General features: G+C 39.2%; 1 protein-coding gene across 7 annotated transcripts in view; it reads right to left on the minus strand.

Moving 5' to 3' along the window:
* Positions 1-1,106: 1,106 nt before the first annotated feature.
* Positions 1,107-25,202, minus strand: part of APBA1 (amyloid beta precursor protein binding family A member 1) — a 69,304-nt gene continuing 45,208 nt past the window's right edge. For 6 of the 7 annotated variants that reach the window (XM_053931725.1, XM_053931723.1, XM_053931726.1 and 3 more), the window contains 8 exons: positions 21,924-21,956; positions 20,664-20,750; positions 19,910-20,095; positions 16,386-16,565; positions 15,368-15,580; positions 7,251-7,370; positions 6,455-6,595; positions 1,107-5,109 (listed from right to left, as the gene is read on the minus strand). In XM_053931725.1, the coding sequence (XP_053787700.1) occupies positions 5,038-5,109; positions 6,455-6,595; positions 7,251-7,370; positions 15,368-15,580; positions 16,386-16,565; positions 19,910-20,095; positions 20,664-20,750; positions 21,924-21,956 (1,032 nt within the window). In that variant the 3' untranslated portion in view covers positions 1,107-5,037. The remainder of the gene's footprint in view (positions 5,110-6,454; positions 6,596-7,250; positions 7,371-15,367; positions 15,581-16,385; positions 16,566-19,909; positions 20,096-20,663; positions 20,751-21,923; positions 21,957-25,202) is intronic. The other variant, XM_053931730.1, reaches the window with a different exon arrangement.

Below are 25,202 nucleotides of genomic sequence, written 5' to 3' on the forward strand. Positions count from 1 at the left end.
GGTCATTTGAAGTAATTAAAATTTTCTTAGGGAACAACTATACTCATCACTTCTACAGTCAAACAAAAGGGCTGTTCACATGGGACCTTACTGCTGCACCTCTAGACAAAGGCAGGGACACACAGGTATTGCTGGGTGGTGTTTACCATTTTGAGTATCACTGGGGCTGCCTGCAGGCTCCTTTCTTAAAATAAACAGTCTAAATTTATTCTGCAAGGGACATTCCTGGAGGTCCACCTGTAGTAACAGCACAAAGTACAGCACACGCCTGGCCCTACTTAGGTAAGAGGCACATGGATCACAAACTCTTCATGTATTGTGATTTTAGGTCAGGATTGCTCCATATGCTTCTGCACTGAACATTTATTTAAATTACAGTCCCAGCCCTGACACTGACACTGTCAATCCACGTAGGTCACCAGCATCACCTCTTCAGCCTGCAAGGCTCTACAGGGTGCTGCAATTGAGATGGGGTCTGCTTGTCCTTAGTGTGGATCCAAACTATTAAAACGGTGAAGAAGGGGGCAAGAAACATGTCCCCTGTGAATACAGCAAATCTGCAAAATTTTTGTCTATACTGCTAAAGTAAGGGCTTATGTTTATCCAACAAAATGCAGAAAAGTTTGTAACACAGAAATTGGTATGTACAGATAATAGTAAGAATAAATAGGAGGGTGGTACACGGGGGGTAACACACAGAACATAAGCTCAGCCTGTCCACTGCACCCTTTACCAGGGACTTTACAATTTCTTCCATCTGCCATTTAAGCAACATTCTCTCATGTTGATGGTATTTCTATTTCATATTACGAACAGCCACTGAGTGGCTGAATGCCCATGTTTAGTTTTCTTCTGAACCAGGTGTGGCATGTATTGTCATTTCTGTGGTTTCAAAGAATTCATGAGAACCTATGAGGCACAGAAAATCCTATGAAGCCTCACTAGAAGAAATACTCCCTGGATGACTTTTTTTTGTTAACTTTCAAATATGATCATATTTTTCATAATCTCATTATATATTTTTATTTTATTTCTATATATTTTTAAAAAAGGTTTTTAACCTTAGCACAGGCTAAGTTCCAGGATTAATTCTAGGGACAGACATATCACAATTCTACTTTTTATTTATTCAAATGGTGTTAGGTCTTTAATAATAAACCACGTTGATGACATTTAAAGGAAAACAGTTATTTCAGAAATTAAGTGTGAAGAATTTTTATCAAATCCCCATTTATGAAAAATTCCTATTTATTCAGTCAGAGATATAGTATTTCTGTCACAATCAGAGTGGCATTTCACACAGTAAAAACTGGGATACCACCTTAGATTAGGAATCACATTTGTTTAGGAGCACTAGTGTCATGTATTGCCTGAAAAGAATGCTGTTTTAAAAATAAAGGTAACAGCATTGCTTCACACCCGCAGAAACATAGGTAAGAATTACTCCAATCTAAGTGGCAAAAAGAAGTTCAGACACCTTCCAATTATGTATGCATTCACCACTGGCAAGTCAGCCTCTAGGTCAGTATGAGCAAATTCTCAGCCTTGTCTGAGGTATTTTTGTTTTGTAGTTTATTGTTGCAAATCTTACAGACATTAGCGCTCTGTTAAATAAAGGAATGTAGCACAGTAAATACATCACAACAAAATAACTGGCCAGAAACCCCTTACCCCGTTCCATCCAAAGCAAAAAGCCCACGCTTCTCCCCTCTGTCTCTCCCCCAGATCAAACCAGCACAGCTTCATTAGAGAGGTCAGAGACCTGTGGCAGAAAACATCAGAGTAATTACATTCAGTAGATGTGCAATATCATCATTCCAGGCTCACATATATTTATATATATATTTATATTTTTATATAGAGATCATTACAAAGAACAATATTGTTACAAATACAATACTATGCTTTTCTCAATGCTTTGCAATAATTTCTATTAATCCTCTTTACAGAACAATAGTACAACTTCATAGTCTAGGTACTGCGCTAAATATATACAAGAGATCTCAACCATGTTGCTGTCTTGAGAAATATGTTTCTTTTAGAAAAGAAGGAAAGCTAGCAAACTTGGAAATCCAAACTGAGACTCAAACAAGATCAAAATAAACGTGAAATTTCTCAAAAATAAAAAATACAAGGGATGTTTCATCCTTAATGTAAACACTGAAGAGTTAATTAGACTATACGAAGCAGCAAGGATGAAAGAAAAAGAATTCAGGTCTGTCACTGAAGAAGGAATGTAAACCTTTGAAGGAATGTTCCTTTGCATCTGTTAAAAATCCCCATATCTGATCTATCAAACCACTGCAACAATCTAGAGAACAGCCAGCTTTCCCGTTTGAGTTCCATTTTCTTGAAACTCCTTCTGTTTACAGAGTAAAATGGGATTGTTTACAAGACTGTTCTCAGAATTGTGCACACACTATGGACCTCTCAGTTTAGAAATCTTATGCACATACTGTAATTGAAAAAATGAGATTTTTTTTGCTAAGCTCTGGTCCTGCAAGCATTCATTTGCTTAATTTTAAGCACCTATTTAGGATGAACAATAACTTCAGAAACCCCCAGCTGCAAGATGTCCAAAGAAACAATGGTTTCTTCTTTTAATACATTTGCATGTTCAGATCTTCATCATTTTCCCGTGAAGTGAGCTAAAGACTTCACCACATGGGCTAGACAGAACCACAGAAGCAAGTGAAGTGGAGGGCATACACATAGCAGGAACCAGAAGCATAATAACTGTGTCTTCAAGCGTTCACTGAGTTTCCTTCAGGCAATTTATGGAAAGGCTGCACTGTATATAATCTTCTGAATTGTACATGGTTATATACCATATTTACATTTATTACTATATATATGGAAAGTTCTAAAAAAAGGTTCAAATTAGCATAAACCAGATGTCTACAGTTAAACAATATACTCACAAGCCATTAATTATCTTGTTGCATCAATGAGGCAGCAGAGTTAAGTACTAACCTGGAATACTAACACCATTCTCTTGTGCAATCTGCTATTCTGGAGCCTTGGATTAAATTATATAACAACAAGAAATGCAGTAAAATCAAGTCATCATACATTAATGTCAACACTAAAACATATCCCCTTACTACAACAGTTTATGCACCACTTCATTACGTCCCTTAAATATCTGCTTCTCACAGAAATACGGTTTATCCTCTAACTCTGATCAAGCCGTGGTTATCCATGACTTTAGAAAGCCAAAAAATGTACCCCTGACAAGAGTGCTCAGTGGTTCTCAGCAGTGTTTGCAACAAGTGCACGTGCACACACCCACTTCCATGAATCCCCATAGCAATGTCTAGGATCATCACTGGACTGCAAGCAACGCTTACATTGCAAAGCTCACGTCACAACAAGTGAGACACAAGTGACTATGAACAACACCGCATTTGCAAAGCAGAAGTGGCATGTGGCTGTGTGTTGTCTGCTCTTGTTTTCATCTCACTGAGCCTTTCCATCACAGCAAAACACAGCACAAACTGTTTCTTTAAAAGAAATCAACATACTAGCCTGGACTAAACACATGGTTCAACTTCAGTATAAACACCAGCATACAGTCCTGAAAAAAGTAACTACAGAGAATGTAGAATTCTCTCACTAGGAAGAAAAGACACTTCTTTTTTATCTTGAACCCTCTTAAAAAAACCAAAGAACCCAACCCAGCCCCCTTTTCCCCTTTTGTCTCTAGCATGCAACTTAGAGGCTAATCAAATACAAAATTTCATACATCCCTACAGTTAATCATCTTCATACAAGTGCATATAGTACACACATATCTCTTGTAAGTGCCATACATATGGGAAAAAATCACAAGCTAAATTATATAACAAAATAAATAAGTTTATTCCTGCCTCATCCTTTCAACTGTTACCTATATCATGAACTAAATAGGAAGTCAATAAAATTAGACAGGTCTTTGGACAAAAATATATGTTAAAACTGGCTCAGAGAACAAAATTACTTAGAATAGTCTGCAGATTTCTTATATTCAAACTTCATAAATAGGAAGCACAATTTTAAAAATGTCTATATACACTGGCACACATGGCTATGTGTGCCAAAATTGGAATTAAGAGCCTAGAAAAAGTGTTGCTATTCAGCAGATCCCCTCAATATTTTTCTTGTGGCTATTTAAAGATTCTCCCCCCCCCCCCCCCCCCATTTCTTTAACCTCTAAAATCAGGAAGGGACTATAAAACACAAAGCTGAAGAAAACTAGGAAATAGAAACCTGGGGGCAGAGAGGGGGAGGCAGCTGTAAAAAATGCCTCCCAAATTTCCTAGTGTAAGTAATGCAAAAATAACATATTTCAAGAACTTACAGAGTATCTTGCAGTCCTACTATCATGAAAAACTGATGACAGAAAGGAATTAAAAGGTGTGTATTTGGACAATTCATTTTACAACAGCAGCATTTACTGAGTCTTTATAAGCAGGCAATTTTTCCTGAGGGCAAAATAATCCTTTTGGTATTCTACTTTCCACTTAGACACAAACCTTTAGTACTAACCTTTAGTACTATGGTGCCTGTGAGAAAATAGGGCAAGAGAAGCAAAGTCACAGGCAGGATATCCAAGAGGACACCTTTTACCCTATACTTCTATCTATTTGGTAAAGTAATTATTTTTCCTTCAGCAACATTTAATTTACTCAGTTTGTAAAATTACAGCCACAGAAATAAAACTGATTATGTAGCATGAAATAGAGCCATCTGTGAATACTGCTGTAAACTATGCTACTATTATCTTCCTGTTTTGCATGTAGAGCTATATAAGTTTCACTTGTAAAAAGATGCAACCAAAATAGTTCCACAGATACATTTTGCCCCTTATCAAAATGCAAGAAAATGGTGGGAAGAAGAGGAAAAAGGGACGAAGGGGAGAGCAACAGTGTATTTGTGTCTGTGATGGGGTGGGGGGGAAAGAAATGTCTTTGCAGACACAGAAATGCAGCACTAGAGAGACAAGCACTAATGAGGAAAAACATCTTCCATGTACACTGTGGCGGTGAGGTGTCAGCTTCAGATGTAAACTGGTTGCTCTTGTGCAGTCAACAGTCTGTACATGGCAGCTGGCATAGTCTTCATATGGATCTAGAGGAAATAAGCCAAGTTAATCGATGTTCCTAAACATGCATACCTGGGTAAAGGATAAGGTCATACAAGGCAGAAAATACTATAAAACTTGAGAGTTTTCATACCCTTATTAAAGTATTGCAGGTGATGACTTTATGAAATAATATGCTTAGTATTGATGAACCATCTAAAATTGTTCACATGTCATACTTTCAAGGTATGGTTCTTCTAAAGCATAGAAGTATGGGGCAAATAATGAAAGAAATGGTGTGCAGGCTTGCTCTTCAGCTTTTTGGATTTGATTAGCAACATGCCAATAGAGGTAGAACCACAGAATTATGGAACAGTTTGAATTGGAAAGGACCTTTCAATATCATCTAGTCCAAACTGCCCTGTTGCAGGTATCAACATTTTTCACTAGAACAGGTTGCTTAGAGCCCTATCCAACCTGGCCTTGAACACTTCCATGTATGAAGCATCCACAGCTTCTCCAGGCAACCTGTTCCAGTGGCTCACCAACCTTATAGTGAAGGATTTCTTCCTATGCCTGGGCTCAATCTACCCTCTTTCAGTTTAAAACCATTGCCCATTGTTCTGCACTGGAGACCCTGGTAAAAGCCTCTCTCCATTTTTCTCAGAAGCCCTCTTTACACATTGAAAGGCTGCTGTCAGGTCTCCCTGCAGCCTTCTCTTCTTCAGGCTGAACAACCAAACCTCCCTCAGCTTTTTCTCATGGGGGAGGTGCTTCAGCTCTCTCACCCCTTTCAAGGCCTGCATCTCTATCTGCTCAAGCAGGTTCATTTGTTTATGTTGAGGGCCCCAGAACTGCACACAGTACTCCAGTTGGGGTCTCAAAAGAGCAGAATACAGAAGGAAAACCACCTCCCTGTTGGCCACAGTGTTTTTGATGTAGCCCAGGGTACAGTTGGCTTTTTGGGCTTCAAGTGTCCATTTCTGGCTCATGTCCAATTTTCCTTCCACCAAGTTCCTTTCTTCAGGGCTGTTCTCAATCCCTTTAGCACCAGTCTATTGATGCTGGAGACTGCCCAGACCCAGAGGCAGGACCTTGCACTTGGTCTTGTTGAATTTCACAAAGGTTACATGGGCCACTTTTGTAGCCTGTTCAGGTCCCTCTAATGGTATCCCTTTCCTTAAGCACCAGTCATCTTGATGTCACCTTCAAACTTGCTGAGAGTGCCACTCATTCCCACTGTCCATGTCACTGATGAAGACATGACAGACAGAGTGCTGGTCCCCATACAGGCCCTTGAAGGACACTGCTCGTTACTAATTTCCATTGGTTGTTTTACTGGTAGCAGCAATGAACTCTGCTATACTGCCTAGACACATTGCTGGTTCCTACCTCACCAACAGCATTTGAGAGGATGTGAACAATTTTCTCATGGGGTGTTGCTACAACGCTCTGCCCATTGATTTCAATGATTCGATGGCCAACACGCACACCTCCTCGCTCTGCTATGCCTCCTCTCATAAGGCTACAGATCTGGAAGAGAGAGCATAAATTTATCATGGGCTGGATAAGGAACAGAGACTTTTGACTACTCATTTTTTGCCTGCAATATATGAATCAACATTTAAACACAGACTTGCAACAACAAATTCAAAGATGCAATCAATCGTTGACTCCAAAGCAAAATTTGTTAGTGACAAGTAGCTAATGGATATTTTCTTCCAAGAGCAGAATATACTGTCAGAAAAGGCTGTTGTGTTGTACATTATATGTCTTGTGGTTTGGAAATTTATGAGTGTATGAAGGACCTTAATTTAATCATGTTCATTAGGCAGATGCCTTACAACAAAAAGAATTAAGAACTGGCTTTTTTTTTTTTTAAATCATGCAATGGCTTGGTTAAAGACATGTATGATGCATGCTGAAAGCAGACTCTTCCTGCACATTTTTGGTTTTTTAAGCTGAAACGTTTTTATTCCTCTGGCTGACTGTGAAGTAAGTAGAGTCAAAGACAAAAAAGACTCTTATTAACACAACTTTTATATCTCAGACTGAACAAATGCAAAATACTGCTTGCTGTAAGGGAGAAAATAGCAGCTTCCCTCTTCCCACACTGAAACTTAACCACAAATATAGAGGAAGTTTCATGTGTGTTAAAGCTTGACCAGAAACCATGGAAGCTACTTACGATCCCATTCTGCACACTGAAGCCCAACTGATATCTGAGGTCTGGTCTTCTGATCAATACTGTGGTTACTGGAGGACACCTAACTATGTTCAGTTTAACCCGGGCCTGATTTTTCAAACCCTGAAAAAAATAACAAACTGAGAGTTAAACATGTTATATGTGCAAAACAAAACAAAACAAAACAAAAACAACAAAAAAAAAAATAGATCTTTATATGCATTGTACCAGAATCTGATCACTGAATGCCAGACACAAGCAACAGAACATTCAGTGAGATGAGTGATAAAACATCAAATTTTTCTTGCCAAAAATCTGGCACAGTTGTTTTGGGAAACCTAGATTCCTGTTAGCAGCTTCTTCATTTGATAACAGAAATAATGCATAAAAGGAGTATTAAAACAGGTCTATGCAGCTCACCAAATAAGTCAATGACTTTTAAGTAAGTAACTAAGTAAGTTACCAAACAGTTGCTTCCCTAATGAAATATACTAAATTCTGTCAAGCAAGCAGCAGCTCCCCTTTGTATCATCCTTGTACAAGCAGCACTCACATAGTTTCTATTATTCACAGAATCACAAGATGGGTACTGCTGGAAGTCCCCACTGTGGGTCATCTGCTCCAACCTCCCTGCTCAAGCTGGATCATCCCAGAGTACATGGTACAGGATTGTGTCCAGATGGTTCCTGAATATCTCCAGTGAGATATTGCCATAGTCTCCCTGGGCAATCTGTTGCAGTGCATGGTCACCTACACAAGTTATTCCTTTATGTTCTCATGGAACTTCCTTTGCATCAGTTCTACCTGTTGCCCCTTGTCCTCTTGCTCAGCAACCCCAGGAAGAACCTGGCTCCATCCTCTTGGCATCCTCCCTGCAGATACTTACACTGATGAGATCCCCTCTCAGTGCTCTCTTCTTGAGGCTGAACAAGCCCAACTCCCTCAGCCTTTCCTCAGAAGAGAGATGTTCCAGTCCCTTAACCATTTTTGTACCTCTGCCCTGGACCCATTCCCAGTTGTGCTCCATGTCCCTGTTGTGCTGAGGAGCCCAGAACTGGACACAGCATTCCAGATGAGCCTCACCAGGGCTGAGCAGAGGGGCAGGATCACCTCCCTCGAGCTGCTGGCAGTGCTCTTCCTGATGGACCCCAGGACACCATTGGCCTTCTTGGCCATACAGACACACTGCTGGCTCATGGATAGCTTGTCCACCAGGATCCCCAGGTCCTTATCCACAGAGCAGCTCTCCAGCAGGTCAGCCCCCAGCCCTCCCTGGTACATGGAATGGTTTCTCCCCAGGTGTAGGATCCAGCATTTGCCCTTGCTGAATGTCAGTAGGTTCCTCTCTGCCCATCTGTCCTACCTGTTGAGGACCCTCTGAAGGGCTCCTTAGCACTTGGGTGTCAGCCACTCCTCCCAGCTCAGAATCATCAGTGAACTTGCTGAGGAGGCATCTGCCCCTTCATTGAAGACACTGATGAATAACTTAAAAAATACTGCACAAGTATTGAACCCTGAGGGACACTGCTACTTAGAGGCCTCCAACATGACCTTGTGCCACTGATTATGACCCTCTGGGATCTGCCATTCAGCCAATTCTCTATCCACCTTGCTGCCCACTAACCCAGTCCACACTCCCTGAGTTTGCCTACAAGGATGTTGAGTGAGACAGTGTTGAAAACCTTACAGAATTTGAACATCCACTGCTCTCCCCTCATCTATTCAGGTAGCTATTCTTCCATAGAAGGCAATTAATTTAATGAGGTGTGATTTACCTTCAGTGAATCCATGCTGACTACTACTGATCACCTTATTGTCATCCACATGGATGGAGATGGCCTCCAGAACGAGGTGTCCCATCCCTTTCTCAGGGATTAAGGTGAGGCTGACTGGACAGTTGTTCTCTGGTTCTCTATCTTGCCCTTTCTGAAGACTAGGATGACATCTGCTTTCCTCCAGTCCTCAGACAAGTCTCCAGATTGCCATGAACTTTCAAAGATTATGGCCAGGACCCTTACTCTGGTGTTTGCCAGCTCTCTCAATCTTGGGGTCCGGGTGTCGAGGTGACCCCAAGATTGTAAAAGTCCTTGTTTCCCAGCCTGCGCAGCCAAAGAAGGAGTCGGAATGCGTAGGGTCGGCTTCTCAAGGTTGTTTATTTTTCCTTATCTATAACATTCTTTCTCTGACCTGCTGAGCTCTGTCTAGCAAGGAGGCCATGGCATTCGGTGTGTCACCTCAGGCAGTGTTTACATTTTATATTACAAACTACATTTATTACGTTTACCATATTGTGCCAATACCTATCATGTATGTTAGACAGTGTGTCTCTACCTTCAACAATTGGAAAGGGGCACCATCACAGGAAGACATGGAGGACAAGAAGAAGAAGAAGATCAGGACATGCCCAAATCCCTCCATTTTGTCCCCTTGAACTCCATTCTAAAAAGCCTCAAAATTATACTTTTTCACCCTGTGTTAATTCAACTACCACACTACTCAAAGCCTTGTGGCTTGTAATTCCTCATACAAAGTTGGCAGCTTTTTCCACGGGCTAAATCGAAGCCACGGGTGTTTTTGACTTCATGCCAAGGTCTCCAAGCCCCCTGCCAGGGTCTCGAGACAGCCAGGGCAGCCAGAGGGATGTCCTGGATTCTCACATCTCAGCATCCATGAATGCATTCTATCAGGGCCCATGGATGTGTGGATTTTGAGTTTGCCTAGGTGTTCTCTAACTCAATTCTCCTTGACTAAGGGAAAATATTCCTTCCAACATTCCTTTACCTTGATTTCCTGGGTCAGATTCCTGAGGGTTGGTCTTGACAGCGAACACCAATCCAAAGGCACTGTTCAATAACTCTGCCTTGTCTGTGTCCTCTGTCACCAGGATGCCCCTTCCATTTAGTAACAGGTGCACATTATCCTTTGTTTTCCTTCTGTTGTTGATGTATTTGAAGAAGCCCATCTTGTTTTCCTTGACATCCTTAGTCAGATTTAATTCCAAATGGGCCTTACCCTTCCTTGTCTCTCCATAGTCTGACAACCTCTCTATATTAATTCCAAGAGGCCTGACCCTGCTTCCATCTCCTCTGTATTTTCTGCTTATGCTTGAGTAATAACAGGAGTTCTTCATTTATCCATGCAGGTCTCTTGACCCCTTGTCTGACTTCTTGCTCATTGGGATATGTACTTCTTGAGCTTGGAGGAAGTGATCTTTGAATATCAACCTTCCCTGCAGGACCTCTTCCCATGGGAATCTCTCAGCATCCCTAAAGAGGCTAAAATAAGCTCTCTTGAAGCCCATGGTTGCAATCTTACTTGCTCACAGACTGGCCCCAATCTTCACACCTCCAACAAGCTCTTTCCCGTTTGTTGGATGAGGTCATGCAGCACACCCATTTCTTGTGGGACCCTGCACCATCTGTGACAGGAAGATGTCACCAGTGCTTTCCAGGAACCTCCTGGATTGTTTGTGCTTTGCTGTGTAGCTTCTCTAGAAGATGTCAGGGTAGTTAAAGTCTCCCACAAGACCCATGGGCCAGTGACTTCAAGGCTGATTTGAGCTGTCTGTAGAAGGCCTCATCCACCTCTTGACTAGGCATCCTGTAGCACACACCACAAGTGTCACCCTTAGCAGTCTGCCCTTTTATTCTAACCTGTAAAGTATCCACTTAGTCATCATCTACCCCAAGACAGAGCTTGATACATTCCAAGTACTCTTCCTCCCTTCCAATTGAGTTGTATCACATTCATCATTAACTCCTTGCTACTAGAAGAAAACTGAATGAGAAAAAAATATTTTTACTGTCAGGGTGGTAAAACACATATTAACTGGAGAGGCTGTGGAGTATCCAGTCTTGGAATTATCTAAATCCTAGCATAGCCATTAAGAAGCCTGATCTACTTTGAACCAAAATATTGGTTAGACCAGCTATAGGAGACAGACTCAGAGATTGTGTTCATATGGCTCTGTGAAAACAAAAATGTAATAAACCACGAATAAATGCCATCTTGATCCCTTGTACAACTCCCAAGTACTCAGAGCTCTTGGAGATTGTTAAGAGAGATTGTTGAAATGCTTAATTCACACAAAATATAAGCCATAAATCCATTCATAAATAAAATCCACACAAAGAACAAAATGCTTTCTAAAAAATACAGCAACTTTCAGCTCACTTAATTAAACATCTACCAATTCCAGTATCTGCTTCTGAATTCCTTTCATATGTACAACTGAAATCTAGGTCCCACTGCAATCAAGGTGTCAGATACTGACTTCAACTGATTAATTCTGGAAAGTAGTTTCTACTGTAGCTAAGGTAATATACTGAAGTCTCTACATAAAAGTTCACTGCTGCTGATTCTGTTGAGTTGAGCTCCAGATTCAACGGTGACTCGAGTAACTAAACTGGCATCCTGGCATGATGAACTACCTTGAAGTCTTGTCAGTGCCTTAAACTGGATGTAATCAATACTGGGTGCAAACAGCTATCCACACTGCGCTGAGCTCATCTTGGCTCATTCTTGCAAGTTGCTGCAAGACAATGAATGGATGTCTGATCACAAAATGACAAAGCTCATGGCTGTCAGAGCTGCCTGTACTGCACACTCAGGAGAAAGAAGGTCTGAACTCCACCTCTTCCATGACTATGGACTCTTCTACTCTGCTGAGGAATTAGCATTGCATCTCACATGCTCAAGGGCTATTCACTTTATACAGGCAGGTCTTGACTACACCACATACTGTAGAGAACAGGGACTTCTCAACCTGATCTATGCTGTGGGCACGATGTTTATGGAAAAGTCTAAGGGACTTTGGACTCAGTGTTCTAATCCTGAAAGGTAGGAGTCATGCAGAGTACTGGGGATGCCTACTTCCATGAGGAATTTAAGTGTCTAACTTCAGTCATCTGAATTCACTCAGGATACATGCTCAGAATAGATTTGATATCATCATGCCCTTACTTTCCTGATGAATGTGCAAGTTACTTACATGTATTCCTTGGGGGGAAAAAAAAATGTGGTCCCTAATGACAAATTCTTTTAATTTTACAGAAAGTGCATATTTTTCAGAAGTGGGTAATCTTCAGCAGTATACAGACTGGTAACATAAACTGATCAGAAACAAAATAACTGTATTTTGACCACCTTTTTTGTTTATCTAGTTCATGAGTATACTTCTGATAATAGCCAGTACCAGATGCTTCTGAAAAAGACAGAACTAGCATAATCCTATTTGGGAATTGCTACAACACATGGAAAGCTTCTTCCTAGCTCCATCAGTTTGCAATTGGTTTATGGTAAATTAGGAGCAGAGATAACATTCATAATACTGAATTATCTTGTTTGAAGTGCTTGTGATGTATGTTTATCCACTTAATATCATCTTTTCACAGGAGTCCTTCCAGCATGCTAAGGAAATCTGAAATCTGGGATATTTCTACCATATTTAATGATCCTCACTTAGATCATTTATATACATACTTGTTTCCAAAAGTGCTATATGAATAACTCCAGATGTTTGGTTATGAAGATCTGCAAACATACAGATCATCTCTTTAGAAAGACAAAAAAAAACCCACAAAAACAAAACAGCTGGCAGTTTCTGTGGAAACTTTGGTAATTATCAGGGAAGAAAAGAAAGGCCTGCAGAAGCTGGAAACAGCAAAGCTGGTTGGTTCTGTATTGAGAAAGTACTGATGAGCACAACAAAATCTCCATATGAATAAGGGAAGTATAACCTACCACAATTTAAGAAATAAAAATGATGTGGGAGAGGAAGCAACCACAAAGAGCCTAAATTTGCAGGGGGTTTTGTTTTGATGATGCAGGTGCAAAGATATTTAATAAGATTTTTTTTCTTCCTTTCTTTACAGATGTAAGACTCTTTTTGCCATATTTTCAGTTTGTCACACATGCTATCATTTCTACTCACTGAATCTAAAATGACTGGTTCAGTGACTTATGCATCTATTACTTATCAGAACTCAATATTAACATTTTGGGAAGCCTGAATGGAAAATCTTTATAACAAACATCTTAGTTCAAGTATTAAGAGATAATTAATGAAAAAAAAAGTTGCACTTTTTTTTACTTGGCAAATTTACCTTGTAAATGGAAATTTATTTTGCAATTAAAAAAATCCAGACTGAAAGAAAAAAGTTACATAATAGAACTTGTTACCAAAAAGTTGCCTAAATTACTAAGTCTAACAGGTACATTTTTAAAAATCAGGGAAGAATGCCTGTATAATGTACGACCAGCATTACATGTCTTCATGTGATGATCTGCAGATTTAGGCAGGACCTTTTCAATAAATAACTAATTTCACTAAATAACTGATGAACTTTGTCTCAAACACTCTCTAGTGACGCATCTTTCCTGCTCTTTAAACTGATGTTGAAATACTTAATCCTTTATATGCTACAGCTACCCCAGGCACTGTTCAGTTCCAGATGACCTGCAACCTTTTCACTGTCACATACTTTTCTGATACCTAGAAGAAAGCTCTTCCAATTAAAATGTCCCATTTATGCAAGTGAAGAGAAGCACCAAATAAGAGAAGCACTTTGAAATAACTTGTGCAAAGATGCCACAGAGGGTATGTCTTTAAGCCAAAGTTTTAAAGCTTTAAAAATAGGTATAAATAAACAAAAAAGCATTTACTCTAGTTCATCCAAGTATTAAGAGGTATTTGACAGCTAGTAAGGCTTATGACAATATTAGGCACCTGTGCCTCCATTTGTGATACACAATTTCAAGTGTGTACCTGGTAATATCTTACTTCTGCACAAAATATTCCCTTGTAAAGTTGTGCACAGAGCTCTGGTACACAAGTAAATAGCACAGCAGTCTGGAATGGCACTGGATGTTATCGTTCTGGACTTGATCAAGACTTTTGATGCTGTCTCTCAAGAAAACCTCATAGCCAAGCTCAGGAAGTGGGTGGTGAGATGGATTGAGAACTGGCTGAATGAGAGCTCAGAGGGTTGGGATCGGTGGCACAGGTCTATTTGGAAGCATGTATCTAGCAGTGTCTCCCAAGCTTCAATACTGGGTCCAATCTTATTTAACTTATCATAAGAGATGGAGTGCCTCCTAAGCAAGTTCACTGATGACACAAAAGCTGGGAGAAGTGGCCAATACCCAAGCAGTATGCAACACTTCAGAAGGACCTTGACAAGCAGGAGGGGTGGGGAGAAAGAAAGCTTCTGAAAATAAACAAGGGCAAATGCACACGGGAATGAAAAACCCCAGGCCCAGCACAAGCTGTCCATGAGCCAGCAGTGTGTCTGTATGGCCAAGAAGGCCAATGGTGTCCTGGGGTGCATCAGGAAGAGCACTGCCAGCAGCTCGAGGGAGGTGATCCTGCCCCTCTGCTCAGCCCTGGTGAGGCTCATCTGGAATGCTGTGTCCAGTTCTGGGCTCCTCAGCACAACAGGGACATGGAGCCCCTAGAGCAGGCAGGTTCTGTCAAAGGCTGGCATTAGGGGATTGGAGCACTTCACTTAGGAGGAAAAGGTTTACAGCTAGACTCAATGATCTTAGAGTCTTTTCCAACCTAAAAAATGCCTCAGTTCTGTGAAAGGCCTGGTCAGCATTGAGAAGAGACAGCTGAGAGGGGACCTCATCAATATGCGTATATGAGGAGAGGATGCTAAAAGGGTACATTCAGGCTCTTTTTAGTGGTGCTGAGCAATAGAGTGAAAGGCAAAGGGCCAACACAGGAATGCAGGAAGTTCCACCTGAACATGAGGGAGAATTTCTTTCCTGTGAGTGAGACTGAGCATAGGAACAGATTTTCAGAGAAGCTCTGGAGTCCCCTTCTCTGGAGATATTCAAAAGCCATTGATACACAATCTTGAGTAAGATGCTCTAGGCAACCCTGCTGGAGCAGGGAGGTTGGATTAGACTACTTCCTGTGGTCCCAACCTTACCCATTCTGTGGTCCTGTGGGGAGTCAGAAAATTCATGTAGCATAATTCACACTGTTTTTTTCAGATCATGAAATGGAAAGTGCTATGCAAACATTTGGTAAGAATTTAATTCAGAGTTTTATACTTTCTGCTCTTCAATTATGTAATCATTTTAAAATGTGTCGCTTCCAGAAACATTTTCCCTACCTTTATAATGCTCTGACATGTTGAGAGTGGTAAACCAACCAAGCTGGTCCCATTGATTGACATGATCTGGTCCCCTATGTTCAGCTTCCCAGACTTCTCTGCTGGTCCTCCATGCATCATGTTGGCTATGATAACTGTAGGCAAAATGGATCCCCAACCAGACTCCACAATCACCACACCTAGAATTTCTCCCTTTTGCTTTTCAATGTAAACCTGAATAGTAAGAAAAAGTGTTTAAAAAAAGTTTCTTTCACATCCATGGAACTAATATCATCCCACTCCAAACATTCACCAAGCCAACAAATATTGCAACCTGCCTTCCTAATTCAAACCTCTTAATATGCAACCTGCCTTCCTAATTCAAAGGCAAAACAAGATAGGGTGCATGTTTTACTACCTTTCATTTGCATTCAAACAGTAAATGACACACAATACAGACTTAGTGCTGAACACCCCTCAGAAGTAATTTCTGTTTATGAGAAGAAGAAATTACAGTGAAGGAAACCCTGGTGCCATGGGTTTTGTTGGAAAAAGCTAAATAAGAAGAGATTGAAAGAGTTTACAACTTTGCATTGGAAAAACATGACCTGTGTGTTCCAGTTGCACACTGGTTCATTTTTATTAAGCAAGCTGTAAAGCCTTCTGGCATATACAGTTATTTAAAACCTGTAATCAATCATGTTCATAAACATTGGTGCTTCTATAAATTTTATGTTGTTCACTGAATTTTTTTAAATTGTATTAATCTGTTAATCTGCTTTAAGTTTGCTTTCAAACATGTTTGAAAATTGTTTGGTAAAAAAGAACAGAACCAGATGGCAAATCAGTTGACTGCTGATAAATTTGGGGTTCACTGCCTTTGAAACAGAACTGATGACAGGGTGTCCTATTAGGGAGATATTCTAGACTAACTGAGATAATCTATAGGAAGTATTAATGTTTTTTTAGTTTCTGCCAACACAGACCTGCAACTAATAAATAGCAGCTGAATATTTGTGAGAAAAAAAATGAGACATACATCTTTGCAATTTTCAGATTTGGAGAAGTGAATCAGATCATCATTGTACATGTCCTGGGTATTAAGCAAGTCGCTATATTCCTTCTGGCTAAGGTCTTCTGGGTTGATGCCATTTGCCCTCAGAAATTCTTGGTAGGCCACACTAAATGCTTGACCTATGGACTGTGCAATCAGCTGCGCCTGTAGCAGTTCCCAGAGAAGAGAAAAGAAAAGAAAAAAAATGAAACATTCTGATGATCATGTCCACTGACACTTTCTGTTACAATCACACTGTAAAATGGATCATCAAGTTGATAAACCTACAAATTACCACAATCCAGTCTAAAAAATAATTGTGCCTTACAAATTAATTTTGAAGACCCACAAAATGTCAACACATTCAGCTCTTCCATTAATCTAGCCCAGTAAGCAATTGTAAATTACAAATATCAGAAAGAAACACATCCTTTCATAGGTAAGAACTACTAATGTAAGTGTAAAGGTAGAGCCACTGCAGCGACTGTGGCTTGCACCTACAATTCTTCCCACACATGCTGCCCCAGATGGCTCTCCCTTCCAGCAAAGACTGTCATTGTCTGACAAGCCAGCAGTGAAAACGAAAATGTCTACTAAGAAACACACAACCCATTTAAAAGGGTATTTCCAACTTTTCTTACCATCCCTTATGACATTGATACTGACTACTCCTACTTCAGCCTCAGCCATAAAAGGAAAAAGGCAGCAATTAGTGGCCAGATTAAGCCCTTAAGTAACTGCAAATGGTCATATGCATCTCTTTCTTCATCCTGCTACTACATTCAGCCTCTACCCCCTAGATTTATTTCCCTCCTTCCAACTCACATAATCCTGCCAGCTCTTTGCATCTTTCTTACTCATTCTGTCCTTTGTAGGCACCCTCTTGCACCTGCAGCTTCCTAGAGTCTTGTCTGCACCCAAAGCCACCAAATGCACCTCTCTCTACACTGCATTGCTCCCACTGTGAGCTGTTTTATTTCTGCAGCTGTGTTAGAGAAACTGGGCAGCAGGCAGACACAGGGAAAGTTCTGTGCCAAGCAAGGCCAGAGGGATGGCTGCCTTTGACATGTAATCACAGTTAGGCAAGTAATGGGCAGGACAGCAAAGCACAGCAAGGTGCAGGGTACTGCTGTGTATATTCTGTGTATATTCACTGCAATTCATGCAGTGAGCTCTGGGTAGTGCACAGGAGGTGGCTGCAATGTGCACTGAAACACAGTGCTGGCTGTGGCAAAGGCAGGGAAGAGAAATGCAGAGCTCCACAGCTGACAGTGGAGGCCTGGCAGAGTACTGGTAATGAATGAATGCTGCTCAGGTGTATTTTTATACAGTCTGATGGCCATAATAAAGGAAAGGTACCAAAACTGAAATAAAAATGTTGCATCTTAGACAGCTCAAACTAGCACTAAATCTGCTGACAGCATGATTGCTGGTGCTGAAAAGACCAATATGTAGACTGGTAGTATATTACCAAAGCTAAGATCAACCTAACTTTGACAGCAAGGACAGAAAGAAAATGTGAAAACTGCACCTCCATAACACAGTAACCTAGGTGAAGAGTGCAGACTTTACATTCATACACATGCATCTTCACTCCAGGAAGAGATCAGCTTAGACACCTGGCATTTGGACACATCACTAAGGTTCAACTCATTTAAAGGTACACCTCTAAATAGTTGAAAATCTGGTGCTGTCTGATGAGACAAAAACTCATCCAAGCAGAGACATGTTCTGGCCAACACCTACTTGCAGGCTTACAGCTTCTGTTTCACTTACTGTGTAGATTCTGCCAAGTAACCAGCTGTCCCAGAAGAAGAAAAGACAAGTTTTATAATATAAACAGGCCATATTACTTCACTGGAGGTACAAAAAGTCTGAAGCTGCCATTTCCTTGCTGCTAACAAGGTGCTACAGTCCTTCCATTCTGTTAGTCACTTCAGTATTTGAGATAAATTTGTCAAGTTACCTGTGAGCTATATACCATGACTAAGGAGAGTTGATATAATCTGCAGTTTCTCAGTATATTTTCCCCATCAATGAGCAATGCTTTTATTGGATCTACAGGCATTTTACAAGCCAGTTGGATTTACAGGCATAGAGAGGATCACACATGACACAAATACAGGCTGATTCAAACAAATCACAGATTGGGAAGCTCAAACATTAGCGCGACAAAGTATCAAGAGCAGCCCAGGAAACAGATCCATTAAGTATGGATTATGTAGAGGGTCAGACCACCCCATGGTGAAGGAAAATAAGCCCCAGACTCTGGCACCTGACAGTTTGATTTCTGCTTTTTCAACTGGCCAGTAAAAGAGCAAGCAGTGTCCAAATTTGTGACTAGAAACACAGGAACACTAAGAACAGCAGCCCCAAAGTGGGCAGCATGTCAAATGTTATTGAGCAAAATGTTATTAAGCAAAAAATACATTGGCTACTGTATTTCACACCAGATTCTTAAAAGGCTTTGCAAAACAGGTTTACATGTTATTTTGTGGAAATAATCCAGAATTTTTATACTTTGTTGATTTTGGTCCAGGATTACTTTCATCAGTGCTCATCCTTACTTTTTAACTTCAGCAGTGGGTCATGTATACACATTCATGTGCAATAATATATTCAGATAATATATTCAGACGTAGGTTTAGAACAGATTACATAAAATCATTACATAAAATCAGCTCCTTATTCAAGAAAATCTTCCCATCTCAAAGTCCTTGCTGTTCACTGGAAGACATGGAAGAAACTGGTATTTTCACTTACTTCTCTTGAGTATGTTATTTTCCCAGATTATTATGGCTAATTTGACTATGATCCTAAAAACTACATATCTAACCACGTCAGTGTAGTAAGTTTGGTTTTACTTTTCAGTTACTGAAAGTTACTTTTAAAAAGATCATAAAATCAGCAAGTTATACACAGATTGTGAAGACAGGAGGTCAAGTCCTATGTCAGACAACTTAAAGTGTAAAGTACCTTAAACATGCCACAGATTAAAATTTAGTCATTTGTGTCTCTATTCAGTATATTTTGGGATTGCTGAAATCACAAGATTTCTTTGCTGGCTTTTTGATATGATGACAGCAACTACAGCCCCAACACAAACCTCCAGAAAAATAAAAAATCACCTTTCTGGTATGCATCAGTGATTGATCCTCAATGCAAGATTTGGGAGCAGAATTTCCCTACGAAAATAAGCACCTCTGATAGACTTTACCTCTCTTATGCAAAATTTGAGCTGGTATTTGTAAACTGCAGCAAGTGGACCCTCCTATCACTCTTATGGGGAGGCACTCAAGAAGCTTTAAAAAAGTAAGCATTTCTATAAACACCAACTTCCTGTGACATGTCATGTTCAAACATATAGATGGCAGGAAAGTTCCTCTCCTCAGATGAAATATTGGGTGCAGTTAAAAAGCAAACAGGACCACTCACAATGGACTTTGGGCCTATCAAAATGTGCTTACTTTTCCAGTCCTAGAAAACTACAAGACAATGTAATTACTTACATCCTCAGACTCAAAGACATGACAAATCATTTTGTACTGCCTCTTTCCATCTTGAGAGGGGTGAGATGCTTCTACATTATCCTGGGAGTTAGAGCGTGGCATTCGCCTACGAGCCATCAAAACAACTATATTTCCTATATCAGCAATATAAGAAATGGTCCGCAGGGGATGATCCATCATGGTTTCCTGGGGAATAAGAAAACCAACATAAGCAGCTGCTTCAACTAAGTTCTTATTGCACATCTAGTATTATCAAAACACACAAATAATTGTAAGACCTCTGCTAGGTGAAGTCTGTAATACCTGTCATGCATGAAGGGAGATACAATACAAACCAAGAGCTTCACTTTCCAAAAATAAAACAAAGAGAAAGTTTTACAAGATTTTTTTTCTGTGGAAAAGCACATCAAGACCTCAACTGCAGAACCTGCATATGCTGGGCTTGTATGTGTACAGGATTATGAGCAACTTATTGCAGCTAAGCATTTTGGGCTGCTCTGGGCACAATCAATACTTGATGCAGCATGACTCAGAAGACATATGCTGACTGCAATTATCTTACCCACAAATTCTAATTATGTCTCCAGTCAAACACACCAGAATAACTGCTTGTGACATGGCTCTTGACCATGGATTTCTGATTAGAGTGGAATACAAGATCCAGCACATTTTAAGGACAAATTTTAACATGCATGTGAAAGTCTATTCCAGTAGTCTACTCCAACAATACTGACAAAGATGTCTATGTCTATACCTGTGTGTCTGCATTCAGTACTTTTATTCTCTGTGTAGAAATGAAGAGGTCCACTTCAGTCATGGGTTGAGATTCACCTTCTGGAGCCTGCAAATAAATGGATTAGAGTCAAACAAACACATTTGGTAACATACTTGCTAATAATTATGTTAGTTCACGTACAGGGGTACACTAAGACACAGTCACCAAAACAGCAATGCAGGATAGAGTATTAGACTGCAGAAGCAAAAGATAAACACAAAGATATGGAAACTATATCATATATGTGAAAGTGAATTGGGTATTGTTTGAAAAAAAAGTTAACGTTATAAAAGCTTGCCTGCTATTTTTCCTGATTCAGTAAAATTATACCCGACTGCAAGATGAACTATAAAGATTTTTTGAAAAGTAATATGATTTTACCATTTTCTGCACACTATGAATCCCACTTCAAATAAGGTTTTCATACAAGCCATAGAAAGGCCTAACAGTATCTCCTGCCTGAGGAATTTCTGTTTGGGCTAGCAGTGGCTGCCAAGACCAATGGAAAAACCTGTACCACAGGAGGTACTGTTTGAGCTATTCATAATGCAGTTCTGGCAAGATCTTCACAGTCAGACAACATACTTTTCAAGCAGTAACCCACTTAAGAAGTACTATTTTGTTAATAGAAAGCAAACATTTGTAATATTTTTAAAATTACATTTGTTAAAAGGTAATTGGAAGTTCCACAAACAAAACTTATTACAAAGATGAGTAAATCTCAGTATATTTACTGTATGTATAGACAAAAACTTTTTTTTTTGCATCCAGCAATTTGACATCTCTGTGAGTCAAACAAAGCACTCTTACAGAAAGATAAAATTAAAATAAAAAAGTAAAAACAAAAGTTGAAAAACCAAAAAACAAACAAAAAAAACCCCACACTTCATTTTAATCCATCATTTTACGATGTTTATACAACCTTTGTGATGTCAGCCCTGATTCTTTAATATGCATTTTGGGTACTGCCTGTAACCATTTGATAAATCCAATCTTTCTTCTATTTCTAACATGAAATGGCTAATGAGAAGCAACAAAAAATGGCTGATCAGGCAACTGATTTCCCAGATAGGGGATATCATATCAGATATGTCAACTTGTATGGTGGCTCAGAAATAAATCTGATAAAACCTTGCTGGATGCAGAAAATAAAATCACAAAATAAAAAGAAAGGGAAAAACCCTCCCAAGAAAACAAAAGAACAAGCATAACATCAAGCTGATGAAGTTTGTACTGCACCTTCTTCCTGCTTTTGGCTAATTTCTGGGCCATCTGCTTAGCATGGAACAAACAGAGACAGGAGAACAGTTAGAGAAGAACTTACAGAGACTCCAAGTCAAGCAGGAATCTACAAACTAATGTCAGGGCTCACAGACTACTAGCTGGTCTAAATTAGTCCCTGCTTAGATTAATTTCCTCCTTTTCTTTTTAGCTTAAAAATTGTAAAATTTCATGTTTAGCACAATTAATTTCAGAAATGAAAAACAGCACCAAAAGAGTCAGGAAGAACACAAAAGGATATTTTTTTTCACTTAAATGTTACTTGCAATAAACAAGGTTATTTTGTGCGCAATTGTTTTTGAGGTTTGGTGGAGGGACGATGGTTTAAGAAACAGAACAAAGCTTCCCCTCACTTACAGCAATGTAAACCATGAAGCGATTTCTTCTGAAGGTACACCAATGTAAAAGGTGAGAGAAAAATTGTATGCCTTATTATTTCAGGTTTTTCAGATCTCATACTTCAACAGACTTCAAAAAAATAACCTCTCTAACACTATGCTGCTTTTTCCTGGAAAAATGAAATGACTGAAGGTGACTTTCATTTTCTCCTCCTTTTGAGAAAAAAAATCTGTACCAATGTTCACACAGTGAACTGGTCAAGAAATTTTCCTATGACACCTACACAAAGATATGTCCACACTATCACATTTTTTCCAAGTAAGCAATGGAGCATGTATTTCAGCTCCAGAAACACCTAGTCGTAGACATTTCTACAAACAACCCAAACAAACATAATTTTTACAGTCTTGCAATCATGAATTCAAACCAATGGTGAACTGAACTTTACAGAACTGCTCACTGAAGGAATGCAGTACTCACCAAGCTGGCAATTAGCCCTTAATTTCCAACAGTAACAGGCTCTTTGCTCATTAAATTTACAGGTGTGTTTGTGGTGGGAAGGAGGCTATAGTTAGCATTAGCTACTTCTACAAAGAGCAAATAGGAGGCCTGAATCATGAGACACATCAAATATTTTAATACTGATGCTCACAACTTAAATCTGTTAGGTTTTGTCTGAACAAATCTAAAGCAGCTACTTAAAGTTTAGGCCACACTGCTTATTTACAAATAGAAACATTCTCAAAATAGCTTTTAGTCACCTTTTTCAAACTAAGAAGTATTTTATAGCCTGATAGGTTATTTTGCAACAGGTGATGGCAAACTATTGCAAAAGCATTTAAAACTGCCTTACATGGCAGGCTCTTCATTACATTACTCTCAATGTAAATTAATACTCAGAAATAATATACTTATATTGAGTAACAGCCTGTCATACAATGGGCAAGGAGGAGACACTCCTGAGATAGAGCATTTAGATAGCTTTCCAAAATCAAGCTTTTCTTTCTCACCCTTCCCAAACTTTAGAATGATGACCTCCCAAAAGAAGAAAAGCACAAAAGGCCAAAATTAAGAAAAAGGGGGGAGAAAAAAATCATTGAGCTACAACTTTACAGTGTAGAATCAACAATTTATCAAAATATACCATAATTCAATTTAGTGAAAATTTTGTTCTTCAAATGGAAGCATATTGAAGAACTACTTTCAAATATTTCATAAAATAAGGCAATGATAGATCAAGCACTTTTAATAAGTGATTTAACACTGCACAGAAATGTCACAAAAGAAGTTATGGTCCATGAACAACAAAAAATTAGGATAATTCTATGCATGATACTTTATTAGAGAAATCCTCTTTATCACCACATTATTTTGCTAATTCAAATCTCAGGTTATTTCTGTATTCCTAGAAGAAAAAAGAAAACAAAAACAAACCCAAAATATACCTAATCCACACAATTTTATTTTTTTTTAATATATAGAATAGGATTTTCATTTAAGGTAAATTAAATGTATTTTTCATATAGATGCAACTTCCAAAATTACATACATTAAAACCCAACAAGCTTCTTTTTTTGCTACAGAGAGGTCCTGAGTTTATTCAATGCATTTAGTCTCTACAAAAACTGTTCTGCAACTCAGTGAGCATTGAGAGGACAATGAGTGTGTGAAAATGTGTGAAATACTACACTAAATATCCACATATAGGTTTTAATCTTAAATTACACTCAGAAATTAAACCCAGTGTTACCTAGAAATGTTTAAACCTGCCCCACAGCATGTTAAAAGTGCCTCCCAATGAAATATTCCTAACTACATTTGATGAACACCTTCAAAACAGTGTATCTGTTTTAACTTAGCTGGACTTCACAGTGGGCGAAGGTCAAGCAAGAAAATACCCAACTCTTGTACTTTTAACTGAAAAGACACTTTTTTAAAGAAGAAATCTGAAGAACTGTTTTCAAATCTGTTCGCATTCCAAAAGAATGAATATGTGGTCTGAAGGCTCTGCTAAAAGGAAGCACTTTAGGGATTATTAAATTCAGACAGTATACACTTTTGTGAAGGTATAAATAGCAGGGCTTAAACAAAGCTCTTCACCTCTTTTTAATACTCAGCTTCAAGTCTGTTATTTTAAAAGCTCATTCTTAATTCATAAGCTTTGTTTTCTTTAACAATGGAGAAATGGTTGATATGCAACAAGTATGGCACTCTGTAAACAAACATGAGTAGGGCAACATCTTTCATAGTCACTGTACAAGCTATAATTTACACATCTGGGATATGGAATATCTGATGCAGTGATGAATCTGGCAGCAGGAAGTCCATCTGTCATAATGAATTTCTCTCTGAAAATGTTTAGCTTTAATGGCAACCAGCAACAAAACCAGCCAAAGCCAACCCTAATAAGCCAAGAAGCCTAAGGTGCAGGGCGATTGCCTATGCTTTACTTAGAAGCAGAAAGCAGTAACTGTCCAAGAAGTCTTCAAAGGTATTGTGTACAATAAAAGTCAATAATTTTCTGAAATACATTGAGTTTCATAAAATACACCAGCTAGGGTTTTACCAGGTCACAAATGCTATCATTTAGGCCTCAAGCTTGAGACAAATATACTATAAGAAAGGATATGCATGCCTGCTGATTTACATAGATGCACAAATTATGGCATTTGTGAGTGAAATGCATTAAATAGATTTCTTCTGTTTTGATGCACAGAAATGCTGAGGCACAACAGAATCCTCAGAACACTATTTTGTTAATGAATTTCTACAAAATACGTTTTGTATCAGAGAAAGATTCTATACTCTTACACCTCTTAGGCCCAGTTTGAATCAATTTGGTTTCGTTTTTGTCTACCATATCTCTGCAATCTTTTTCTAATGTGTATTCCTACACAA

This window comes from Vidua chalybeata, chromosome Z, assembly GCF_026979565.1.
Source record: "Vidua chalybeata isolate OUT-0048 chromosome Z, bVidCha1 merged haplotype, whole genome shotgun sequence".
NCBI lineage: Eukaryota > Metazoa > Chordata > Aves > Passeriformes > Viduidae > Vidua > Vidua chalybeata.